The sequence below is a fragment of the Pseudophryne corroboree genome, unplaced genomic scaffold (assembly GCF_028390025.1).
Source record: "Pseudophryne corroboree isolate aPseCor3 unplaced genomic scaffold, aPseCor3.hap2 scaffold_1161, whole genome shotgun sequence".
NCBI classification, from domain to species: Eukaryota; Metazoa; Chordata; class Amphibia; order Anura; family Myobatrachidae; genus Pseudophryne; species Pseudophryne corroboree.
The window spans coordinates 41,521-54,677 of NW_026967786.1; the positions used below are offsets into that span (position 1 = coordinate 41,521).

General features: G+C 50.1%; 1 protein-coding gene across 1 annotated transcript in view; it reads left to right on the top strand.

The window, feature by feature from the left end:
• TMEM8B (transmembrane protein 8B) overlaps positions 1 to 13,157 on the top strand; it is a 66,475-nt gene that overhangs the window by 14,409 nt on the left and 38,909 nt on the right. Inside the window, exons 5-7 of the mRNA XM_063950675.1 lie at positions 2,436 to 2,559; positions 2,741 to 2,883; positions 7,436 to 7,614. Coding sequence (XP_063806745.1) covers positions 2,436 to 2,559; positions 2,741 to 2,883; positions 7,436 to 7,614 — 446 coding nt within the window. The remainder of the gene's footprint in view (positions 1 to 2,435; positions 2,560 to 2,740; positions 2,884 to 7,435; positions 7,615 to 13,157) is intronic.

Below are 13,157 nucleotides of genomic sequence, written 5' to 3' on the forward strand. Positions count from 1 at the left end.
GTGGGACAGAGTATAGCTATAGCGGAACCGTATGAGAAACCTGTGGGGTAATAGTGGGACAGAGTATAGCTATAGCGGAACCGTATGAGAAACCTGTGAGGTAATTGTGGGACAGAGTATAGCTATAGCGGAACCGTATGAGAAACCTGTGAGGTAATTGTGGGACAGAGTATAGCTATAGCGGAACCGTATGAGAAACCTGTGGGGTAATTGTGGGACAGAGTATAGCTATAGCGGAACCGTATGAGAAACCTGTGGGGTAATAGTGGGACAGAGTATAGCTATAGCGGAACCGTATGAGAAACCTGTGAGGTAATTGTGGGACAGAGTATAGCTATAGCGGAACCGTATGAGAAACCTGTGGGGTAATAGTGGGACAGAGTATAGCGGAACCGTATGAGAAACCTGTGGGGTAATAGTGGGACAGAGTATAGCTATAGCGGAACCGTATGAGAAACCTGTGAGGTAATAGTGGGACAGAGTATAGCGGAACCGTATGACAAACCTGTGGGGTAATTGTGGGACAGAGTATAGCTATAGCAGAACCGTATGAGAAACCTGTGGGGTAATAGTGGGACAGAGTATAGCTATTGCGGAATCGTATGAGAAACCTGTGGGGTAATAGTGGGACAGAGTATAGCTATAGCGGAACCGTATGAGAAACCTGTGAGGTAATTGTGGGACAGAGTATAGCTATAGCGGAACCGTATGAGAAACCTGTGGGGTAATAGTGGGACAGAGTATAGCTATAGCGGAACCGTATGAGAAACCTGTGGGGTAATAGTGGGACAGAGTATAGCTATAGCGGAACCGTATGAGAAACCTGTGGGGTAATAGTGGGACAGAGTATAGCTATAGCGGAACCGTATGAGAAACCTGTGGGGTAATAGTGGGACAGAGTATAGCTATAGCGGAACCGTATGAGAAACCTGTGAGGTAATTGTGGGACAGAGTATAGCTATAGCGGAACCGTATGAGAAACCTGTGGGGTAATAGTGGGACAGAGTATAGCTATAGCGGAACCGTATGAGAAACCTGTGGGGTAATAGTGGGACAGAGTATAGCTATAGCGGAACCGTATGAGAAACCTGTGGGGTAATAGTGGGACAGAGTATAGCTATAGCGGAACCGTATGAGAAACCTGTGGGGTAATTGTGGGACAGAGTATAGCGGAACCGTATGAGAAACCTGTGGGGTAATAGTGGGACAGAGTATAGCTATAGCGGAACCGTATGAGAAACCTGTGGGGTAATAGTGGGACAGAGTATAGCTATAGCGGAACCGTATGAGAAACCTGTGGGGTAATAGTGGGACAGAGTATAGCTATAGCGGAATCGTATGAGAAACCTGTGGGGTAATTGTGGGACAGAGTATAGCGGAACCGTATGAGAAACCTGTGGGGTAATAGTGGGACAGAGTATAGCTATAGCGGAACCGTATGAGAAACCTGTGGGGTAATAGTGGGACAGAGTATAGCTATAGCGGAACCGTATGAGAAACCTGTGGGGTAATAGTGGGACAGAGTATAGCTATAGCGGAACCGTATGAGAAACCTGTGGGGTAATAGTGGGACAGAGTATAGCTATAGCGGAACCGTATGAGAAACCTGTGGGGTAATAGTGGGACAGAGTATAGCTATAGCGGAACCGTATGAGAAACCTGTGAGGTAATTGTGGGACAGAGTATAGCTATAGCGGAACCGTATGAGAAACCTGTGGGGTAATAGTGGGACAGAGTATAGCTATAGCGGAACCGTATGAGAAACCTGTGGGGTAATAGTGGGACAGAGTACAGCTATAGCGGAACCGTATGAGAAACCTGTGGGGTAATAGTGGGACAGAGTATAGCTATAGCGGAACCGTATGAGAAACCTGTGAGGTAATTGTGGGACAGAGTATAGCTATAGCGGAACCGTATGAGAAACCTGTGGGGTAATAGTGGGACAGAGTATAGCTATAGCGGAACCGTATGAGAAACCTGTGGGGTAATAGTGGGACAGAGTATAGCTATAGCGGAACCGTATGAGAAACCTGTGGGGTAATAGTGGGACAGAGTATAGCGGAACCGTATGAGAAACCTGTGGGGTAATTGTGGGACAGAGTATAGCTATAGCGGAACCGTATGAGAAACCTGTGGGGTAATTGTGGGACAGAGTATAGCTATAGCGGAACCGTATGAGAAACCTGTGGGGTAATAGTGGGACAGAGTATAGCTATAGCGGAACCGTATGAGAAACCTGTGGGGTACTAGTGGGACAGAGTATAGCTATAGCGGAACCGTATGAGAAACCTGTGGGGTAATTGTGGGACAGAGTATAGCTATAGCGGAACCGTATGAGAAACCTGTGGGGTAATTGTGGGACAGAGTATAGCTATAGCGGAACCGTATGAGAAACCTGTGGGGTAATTGTGCGCTTTCTGCCCCCTTCTCCCCAGATGCCCTCTCTGGCTTCTCTCTGTCTGTAAATGTCAGTCATTTGGTCAGCCGGCTCCGAATCCCGTACCCCCAGACTGGCACCTGGTACCTGAGCCTGCGCTCCCTGTGCGTCACGGAACACGGGTGAGTTCTCCATGCCACAAGACTCCATGTTTCATATGTGTAGATATTTAAAGACTTAAGAGCAATACTGTGGCCCTTCAGATCTAGTTGTGGCCCCTTATTAGTGGTATGTAGCATGATTCAGCATTATGTACCTCCCCCCCGGTGAGCGTGTATAACAGTGATGGCGTCTCTCTGTCAGGTGGACTCCGTGCGGCAACATCAGCGCAGAGGTAAACCTGCGCACTTTCCTGTCTCCGTGTATCAATGAATGTGGAACGTACGGACAGTGCAAACTGCTGAGGACCAACAACTACCTGTACGCCGCCTGCGAGTGCCGGGCAGGTAACGGAAAGTGCGGCGTTATGATGTCACCGAGCAGTTACTGTGTAACACAATAATATCATGATGCTATAAGAGAGGGTTGTGACCAGTCTGATATGTAGCTCTCTTACACAGCGGGTGCTAGATTAGCAAGCCACAATGTGCCTCATGTGCTGGCTGAGGGTGCCCCGTACCTCTTATACATAGTACAAGTGTGTGTTTCATATATAGCAATCTGACTCACACAAGATCATACAAGTACCAAGGACCGGTGGGGATCACCACACGCAAGACTACTGAACACCCTATGGGAAAAGAGCTATAGGCGCTGGGAGTGACTCCCCAGCCATTGAGCCACGTAACTCGCTCCTCTGCTCGTGGAGACCACGGCCTTACTGCCTGTGACCGGATAGTCTTCTCATGTGGTTATGCCTGACGTTCCAGGCAGGGCCATCTCTTTGTATGGGCTCAATAGGCAATTGCCCAAGGGCCCCACGAGTATAAGGGCCCCAGGCTGTTAGCTGAGGGTCCTCTCTTTCCAGGGGTACCAGATTTTTTAAAATCGGCCCTGGGGAACCGGAGATATCCGACTTCAAAGCAGTGGTCCCCATCCAAGCCTGTTAATTGCTCTTCCCAGCCAGATATCTCAGATTCTGTCTGACTTAGAGTTTTGAGGGTATACTCCAAAAGCTGGGACTCTCCCCTTTCAGTGGACACTTGTCTCTACTATGCCCAGAACCAGAGATATCAGCCTTCCAGCAGCCGGTCCCTGCTCCAGCTCCACACGCCTGGGATGCAGTGTTAAATATTTGTCTAAGGATTGCTCTGGCTCCTGAAGTCTGAGCCCCAAGCCCCCAGTACCTCCGAAAAAGGTGGGACACTCTATTGTTATATCTCATTGAAAGCTCAGAAATGTATTTCCAGGAACTGGACATACCTGCAGTCAAGCAAGCTTCCCTCCCACCATAAAAATGATGAATATTAATCCCACTCCACTATCCACCCCTACCCTGCGTATTAAACACCCCCTACCACCGTGGATGTACTGGGGCTCCTTCATTCAGCCCAATGCCCCCTTCTACAGTTTAGTCTTCTCCCTCCCGCCCCATCTCCCTCCCTCCCCCTCTGTGAAGTAAAGGAGTAATTAGAAGAAATAACTGCTCCAGGTCCTACATGCTGAGCGGAAGATAGAACACCACCTACCACCCACTGGACATCAAAGTTGCCGCTGAGAGCACCCCTCACCACTGCTGCTGAAGGATGGGTAGGGGTCCCAGTGCATTGCTTTGCTCAGGGGTCTACACTGATGTTAAGACGGCCCTGGTTCCAGGTGACCCATCCAGCGCTGGAAAGTCTACATGCCAGCCAGACATGCCATGTAAACATGAATAGCCTAATTCAGGTGATGAAAGAAGCATATTCTTGTGCCTGTCTGGTAGGGTTATCTGCCACTACCTCTGGCTTTAGGTCCAGGGTGGACGCAGAGGGGCTAATGCACAGTTACACACGCCGCGCTGCGGAGCCTATTCTGACTGTTTTCGCACCGTTCGTGATCTGGAATTAAGCGTAAGCAAGCTTGGGTGATGCGGAGTCTAACGCGTTTCAGTCGAATCTGCACTTGTTACTGAAGGGTGTAAGTGGGCTGTAATGGGGCATTCGACAGTAGCGTTCACAGTGAGTGCGGGTTTTCAGGCTTCTCTTTTGCACCATGGATAGGGCTGGTGCACATTTATGATTATTGTGGCGACAAACCACGAAATTCCTGAGTGAAATGCGTTAGCTCATCATATTAGAGCAGGAGCACTGTACCCGGGAACTACAGTTACCACAAAGCAATGAACCATCAGCGCCGTTTACCTGGCCAGTCGGCTGTAATCAAGGCATCGCGCCATAGAGTGACACTTGTCCGGTCAGAATACCGTCACCTGCTGCTGGATTACAGCTTTGTGTATTTGCCACAAAATCATTCGGCATCTGAGTTTCATATCTTGTTTCAGACATTTCAGAACAACCTAATTGGGGGACCAGGAGATTGCACAACATTTTGGAGTACACAAGTGTCTGTGATGCGTAGTCATGGAGGCCTGAGACAACTTGATACGGTTTCAATTGAGTATTCTGTAGTCTATCCATAACTCTTATAATACTGCTCTGATGATGTCACAGATTCTGTTTGTACCACAGAAAGATGAAACGCTAATATCTGTGCGTAGGGGTCCAGGCGTTACCGACATACCGTAACTGTGCCGCTGATTCTTCTGAATATTGTTGGGATACGGTCGTTAGGTCGACAGTCATTAGTCATTTTTTTTTAATTTTTGGATTTTTCCATACTTAACGATCCACGTGGACTACGATTGGAATGGTATCCTTGCCCGAAGCATAGCGAGCCATGCGAGGGGATACGGTGCACTAATTGGGGTTCCCTGTCACTTTACAGAGAAAACAACACCAAAAACAGTAAAAAAAAACCTCATGTCGACCTAGTACGTGCCGACCTAATGCCCATGTTGATCTATTGCCTGTCGACATAACAGTAATGCCGATCTTCAGTGGTTGACCTAATGACTGTCAACCTAAGCTGGGTTGACTGAACGACCCATAGCCATATTGTTAGTGAGGGGATTCCCCTATTATTGATACATTCCATCTCCCGAGACGCCATAGATCGTATTACTTATCTTCTATCACCATCAGTTCTGTTTCCAGCTGGCGGCCTCAGGATCGCTTATCAGTACGGGAAAGCAGTAGCTGCTGGAACTTCTCAGAGGACACCCTCAAAATGGATTTAGGCCCGCAGCAATTGCTTGAGGGCACCATAGTAACAGCCCATTGGTCGTGGATGGTATGGGGTGGTGCTCAGGGAGCCTGTGTGCAGTCTTCATGTGGGTCCCACGCTCTCAACGGGACATGTTCAGAATAGACTCTGTCACGGAGTCTACTGCATGTGCACTGATCCCATGAAGATTCCGGAGGGGCATTGTACCAACAAGCCCACTTCCACTTCCCATTCCAGGTGTACTGTAGCCATGGTGATGTCAGTGAGTTAGCCCTCAGCCATGGTGATTTGAACTAAGAGGTTTTGTATCAGCTGAAACCATGGTGCCAAATTTGACCATACCAACATGATGGATGTGTCCCTCAGTTGCCTCACCTCCCGGTACCCGACCCACACTTGCTGCAGATGCCCTCTGATGAGGCTAGGCTAGCTCTTTCCACCCGCTCATTCCCTCAGTAGACTGTCTCTTCTGTTACCTCTTGGCAGTAGGCCACAGTAGAGGGGTTGTTGTGGGCCCCTGGATCAAGCCCTCTGCTCCCGAGTTTATTGCAGACTCTTCATGGGTCTCAGAGTCCCCTTAGAGTTCAAAGGGGGTGTGTTGGGAAGTTGCAGCAGGCATTTAAAGTGGGATCCCAGGACCTCAGATGAAGAACTAGGTGGGTCTGTAGTGGTAATGGTTCCTGGCAAATCATTGTCACCTGGCTTTAACTCATCAGTAAACCTGGCTGCTTACTCTGTGTTGTTGTCTGGCAGCTTCAGTAATAGCATCAGGGTGTTGCCTTCAGCAACCAAAAACAGCCATCTGTACCTGGCTGACGTACTCAGTAGGGGTCAGCAACCAGAATGTGGTCTGGTATGTCCTGATGGTGGTGGGGTTACAGTATGGCTAGTATAGGGTGGCAGTGATACAGTATCTCCCAGGAGTGTGGCGGGGTACATCATTTCTTGGGAGGGTGGTGAAAGTTCAGTATCTCCTGTGAGCCTGGCAGGGGTATCTCCTGGGAGGGTGGAGGGGGTACAGTATCTACTGGAGGTTGGAGGTGGTACAGAAGCTTACGTATGGGTGTACTGTATCTCCTGAGAGGGAGGCGGGTTTACAGAAACTTCCATGTGGGAGTACAGTATATCCTGGGAGGGTGATGTGGGTTGCAGAAGCTTCTGTGTGGGCGTACGTTATCTCTTGGGAGGATGGTGGGAGTTGAGTATCTCTTGGGAGGGTGAGGTGGCGGGGGTTTCAGAAGCTTCCATGTGGGGGTACAGTATCCCCTGAGAGGGTGGTTTGGGTTACAGAAGCTTCCGTGTGGGGGTACATTATCTCCTGGGTGGATGGTGGGCATTGACTATCTCCTGGGAGGGTAATGGGGGTTACAGAAGCTTCCGCGTGGGGGTACAATATCCCCTGACAGGGTGGTTTGGGTTACAGAAGCTTCCGTATGGGGGTACATTATCTCCTGGGTGGATGGTGGGAGTTGAGTATCTCCTGGGAGGATGATGGCAATTACAGAAGCTTCCGTGTGGGGGTATGGTATGTCCAGGGGGGTACAGTATCTCCTGGGAGGGTGATGGGGGTTACAGAAGCTTCCGTGTGGGGGTACGGTATGTCCAGGGGGGTACAGTATCTCCTGGGAGGGTGATGGGGGTTACAGAAGCTTCCGTGTGGGGGTACGGTTTGTCCTGGGGGGTACAGTATCTCCTGGGAGGGTGATGGGGGGTACAGAAGCTTACGGTATGTCCTGGGAGGTACAATATCTCTCAGGTGGCGTTTCCTGTGGGCTGAGTGTAACTCTCTTCCAGGATGGACTGGTTGGGGCTGCACGGATAACACTCAGGCTTTCACATACGGCTTCCAGCTTCTGTCTACTCTCCTGCTCTGCCTCAGTAACCTGATGTTCCTGCCGCCGGTACTCATTGCTCTGCGCAGCCGCTACCTACTGGAGGCCTCTGTCTACATCTTCACCATGTTCTTCTCCACCGTGAGTGCAGCTCCAGTTACCTGTCGTACATCCCTGTGTTTGGTAGTAAAGGTGTTAATGGCGCTATGTGACATCACATGACATTTCATTACAGAGGTGATCTTATAAGACTCATTTCTCTTACGTCCTAGGGGATACTGGGAATCAGCTCTTACCCCTACCAGGGACAATTTATAGGAGAGAGATACATCGCCGGACCAGTGTAATAATATTATTAGTGTGTGGCAGATGCAATATAACCCCTCCCCCTCTTCTCATGATTAATAAAGCTATAAATGTTTTTGGACCCAACAATATATGAGATAACACCAGGAAAGAGGCGATGGATGTTGGGGGTTTTCACACTGTGACTGTATAGTGGTTTCCGGGGGACTATATAGTGGTGTCCGGGTGACTGTATAGTGGTGTCCGGGTGACTGTATAGTGGTGTCCGGGTGATTGTGTTTGGTCTCCGGGTGACTGTCTAGTGGTGTCCAGGTGATTGTGTGTGGACTCCGGTGTAATTGTGTGTGGTCTCTGGGTGACTGTATAGTGGCGTCCAGGTGATTGTGTGTGGTGTCCGGATGACTGTATAGTGGTGTCCGGGTGATTGTGTTTGGTCTCCGGGTGACTGTATAGTGGTGTCCAGGTGATTGTGTGTGGTCTCCGGGTGACTGTATAGTGGCGTCCAGGTGATTGTGTGTGGTGTCCGGGTGACTGTATAGTGGTGTCCGGGTGACTGTGTTTGGTCTCCGGGTGACTGTCTAGTGGTGTCCAGGTGATTGTGTGTGGACTCCGGTGTAATTGTGTGTGGTCTCTGGGTGACTGTATAGTGGCGTCCAGGTGATTGTGTGTGGTGTCCGGGTGACTGTATAGTGGTGTCCGGGTGACTGTGTTTGGTCTCCGGGTGACTGTATAGTGGTGTCCAGGTGATTGTGTGTGGTCTCTGGGTGACTGTGTAGTGGTGTCCAGGTGATTGCGTGTGGTCTCCGGGTGACTGTCTAGTGGTGTCCAGGTGATTGTGTGTGGACTCCGGTGTAATTGTGTGTGGTGTCCGGGTGACTGTGTAGTGGTGTCCAGGTGATTGTGTTTGGTCTCCGGGTGACTGTATAGTGGTGTCCAGGTGACTGTATAGTGGTGTCCAGGTGACTGTATAGTGGTGTCCAGGTGATTGTGTGTGGTCTCCGGGTGACTGTATAGTGGTGTCCAGGTGATTGTGTGTGGTCTCCGGGTGACTGTATAGTGGTGTCCAGGTGATTGTGTTTGGTCTCCGGGTGACTGTATAGTGGTGTCCAGGTGATTGTGTGTGATCTCCGGGTGACTGTATAGTGGTGTCCAGGTGATTGCGTGTGGACTCCGGGTGACTGTCTAGTGGTGTCCAGGTGATTGTGTGTGGACTCCGGTGTAATTGTGTGTGGTGTCCGGGTGACTGTGTAGTGGTGTCCAGGTGATTGTGTTTGGTCTCCGGGTGACTGTATAGTGGTGTCCAGGTGATTGTGTGTGATCTCCGGGTGACTGTATAGTGGTGTCCAGGTGATTGTGTGTGGTCTCTGGGTGACTGTATAGTGGTGTCCACGTGATTGTGTTTGGTCTCCGGGTGACTGTATAGTGGTGTCCAGGATTGACTGTATAGTGGTCTCCGGGTGACTGTATAGTGGTCTCCGGGTGACTGTATAGTGGTCTCCGGGTGACTGCATAGTGCTGTACAGGTGACTGTATAGTGGTGTCTGTATAGTGGTGTCCGGCTGACTATATAGTGGTCTCCCTATATAGTGGTCTCCAAGTGAGTGTATAGTGGTTTCTGGGTGACTGTATATTGGTTTCCGGGTGACTGTATAGTGGTGTCTGGGTGACTGTATAATGGTCTCTGGGCGACTGTATAGTGGTCTCTGGGTGACTGTATAGTGGTCTCTGGGTGACTGTATAGTGGTGTCCAGGTGATAGTATAGTCGTCTCCGTGTGACTGTATACTGGTCTATGGGTGACTGTATCGTGGTCTGTAGGTGACTGTATAATGGTCTCCGGGTGACTGTATAGTGGTGTCCGGGTGACTGTCTAGTGGTGTCCAGGTGACTGTAAAGTGGTGTCCGGGTGATTGTGTGTGGTCTCCGGGTGACTGTATAGTGGTATCCAGGTGATTGTGTTTGGTCTCCGGGTGACTGTATAGTGGTGTCCAGGTGACTGTATAGTGGTGTCCAGGTGATTGTGTGTGGTCTCCGGGTGACTGTATAGTGGTGTCCAGGTGATTGTGTGTGGTCTCCGGGTGACTGTATAGTGGTGTCCAGGTGATTGTGTGTGGTCTCCGGGTGACTGTATAGTGGTGTCCAGGTGATTGTGTGTGGTCTCTGGGTGACTGTATAGTGGTGTCCAGGTGATTGTGTGTGGTCTCCGGGTGACTGTATAGTGGTGTCCAGGTGATTGTGTGTGGTCTCTGGGTGACTGTATAGTGGTGTCCAGGTGATTGTGTGTGGTCTCCGGGTGACTGTATAGTGGTGTCCAGGTGATTGTGTGTGGTCTCCGGATGACTGTATAGTGGTGTCCAGGTGATTGTGTGTGGTCTCCGGGTGATTGTGTGTGGTCTCCGGGTGACTGTATAGTGGTGTCCAGGTGATTGTGTGTGGTCTCCGGGTGACTGTATAGTGGTGTCCAGGTGATTGTGTATGGTCTCCAGGTGACTGTATAGTGTTGTCCAGGTGATTGTGTTTGGTCTCCGGGTGACTGTATAGTGGTGTCCAGGTGATTGTGTGTGGTCTCCGGGTGACTGTATAGTGGCGTCCAGGTGATTGTGTGTGGTCTCCGGGTGACTGTATAGTGGCGTCCAGGTGATTGTGTGTGGTCTCCGGGTGACTGTATAGTGGTGTCCAGGTGATTGTGTGTGGTCTCCGGGTGAGTGTATAGTGGTGTCCAGGTGATTGTGTGTGGTCTCCGGGTGACTGTATAGTGGTGTCCAGGTGATTGTGTGTGGTCTCCGGGTGAGTGTATAGTGGTGTCCAGGTGATTGTGTGTGGTCTCTGGGTGACTGTATAGTGGTGTCGAGGTGATTGTGTGTGGTCTCCGGGTGACTGTATAGTGGTGTCCAGGATACTGTATAGTGGTGTCCAGGTGACTGTATAGCGGTCTCCAGGTGACTGCATAGTGCTATACAGGTGACTGTCTAGTACTGTACAGGTGACTGCATAGTGGTATCTGGGTGACTGTATAGTGGTGTCCGGCTGACTATATAGTGGTCTCCCTATATAGTAGTCTCCAAGTGAGTGTATAGTGGTTTCTGGGTGACTGTATATTGGTTTCCGGGTGACTGTATAGTGGTGTCTGGGTGATTGTGTGTGGACTCCGGGTGATTGTGTGTCGTCTCCGGGTGACTGAATAGTGGTGTCCAGGTGATTGTGTATGGTCTCCGGGTGACTGTATAGTGGTGTCCAGGTGATTGTGTGTGGTCTCCGGGTGATTGTGTGTGGTCTCCGGGTGACTGTATAGTGGTGTCCAGGTGATTGTGTGTGGTCTCCGGGTGACTGTATAGTGGTGTCCAGGTGATTGTGTGTGGTCTCCGGGTGACTGTATAGTGGTGTCCAGGTGACTGTATAGTGATGTCCAGGTGACTGTATAGTGGTGTCCAGGTGACTGTATAGTGGTGTCCAGGTGATTGTGTGTGGTCTCCGGGTGATTGTGTGTGGTCTCCGGGTGACTGTATAGTGGTGTCCAGGTGATTGTGTGTGGTCTCCGGGTGACTGTATAGTGGTGTCCAGGTGATTGTGTGTGGTCTCCGGGTGACTGTATAGTGGTGTCCGGGTGATTGTGTGTGGTCCCCGGGTGACTGTATAGTGGTGTCCGGGTGATTGTGTGTGGTCTCCGGGTGACTGTATAGTGGTGTCCAGGTGATTGTGTTTGGTCTCCGGGTGACTGTATAGTGGTGTCCAGGTGATTGTGTGTGGTCTCCGGGTGACTGTATAGTGGTGTCCAGGTGATTGTGTGTGGTCTCCGGGTGACTGTATAGTGGTGTCCAGGTGATTGTGTGTGGTCTCCGGGTGATTGTGTGTGGTCTCCGGGTGACTGTATAGTGGTGTCCAGGTGATTGTGTTTTGTCTCCGGGTGACTGTATAGTGGTGTCCAGGTGATTGTGTTTGGTCTCCGGGTGACTGTATAGTGGTGTCCAGGATACTGTATAGTGGTGTCCAGGTGACTGTATAGCGGTCTCCAGGATTGACTGTATAGTGGTCTCCGGGTGACTGTATAGTGGTCTCCGGGTGACTGCATAGTGGTATCTGGGTGACTGTATAGTGGTGTCCGGCTGACTATATAGTGGTCTCCCTATATAGTGGTCTCCAAGTGAGTGTATAGTGGTTTCTGGGTGACTGTATATTGGTTTCCGGGTGACTGTATAGTGGTGTCTGGGTGACTGTATAGTGGTGTCTGGGCGACTGTATAGTGGTCTCTGGGCGACTCTATAGTGGTCTCTGGGCGACTGTATAGTGGTCTCTGGGTAACTGTATAGTGGTGTTCGGGTGATTGTATAGTCGTCTCCGTGTGACTGTATACTGGTCTATAGGTGACTGCATAGTGGTCTCCGGGTGACTGTATAGTGGTCTCCGGGTGACTGCATAGTGGTATCTGGGTGACTGTATAGTGGTGTCCGGCTGACTATATAGTGGTCTCCCTATATAGTGGTCTCCAAGTGAGTGTATAGTGGTTTCTGGGTGACTGTATATTGGTTTCCGGGTGACTGTATAGTGGTGTCTGGGTGACTGTATAGTGGTGTCTGGGCGACTGTATAGTGGTCTCTGGGCGACTGTATAGTGGTCTCTGGGCGACTGTATAGTGGTCTCTGGGTAACTGTATAGTGGTGTTCGGGTGATTGTATAGTCGTCTCCGTGTGACTGTATACTGGTCTATAGGTGACTGCATAGTGGTGTCCGGGTGACTGTATAGTGGTGTCCGGGTGACTGTGTAGTGGTGTCTGGGTGACTGTATAATGGTCTCCGTGTGACTGTGTAGTGGTCTATAGGTGACTGTATAATGGTCTCCGGGTGACTGTATAGTGGTGTCCTGGTTGACGGTATAATGGTCTCCGTGTGACTGTATAGTGGTCTATATGTGACTGTATAGTGGTCTCCGTGTGACTGTATAGTGGTCTCCGGGTGACTGTATAGTGGTCTCCGGGTGACTGTATAGTGGTCTATAGGTGACTGTATAGTGGTCTCAGTGTGACTGTATAGTGGTCTATAGGTGACTGTATAGGGGTCTCCGGTGACTGTATAATGGTCTCCTTGTGACTGTATAGTGGTCTATAGGTGACTGTAAAGTGGTCTCTGGTGGCAGTATAGTGGTCTATAGGTGACTGTATAATGGTCTCCGTTTGACTGTATAAGGTCTCCCTGACTGTATAGTGGTGTCCGTGTGACTGTATAATGGTCTTCATGTGACTGTGTCGTGGTCTGTAGGTGACTGTATAATGGTCTCCGTGTGACTGTATAATGGTCTCCGCGTGACTGTATAGTGGTGTCCGGGTGACTGTATAGTGGTCTCCGGGTGACTGTATAGAGGTCTCCGGGTGACTGTATAGTGGT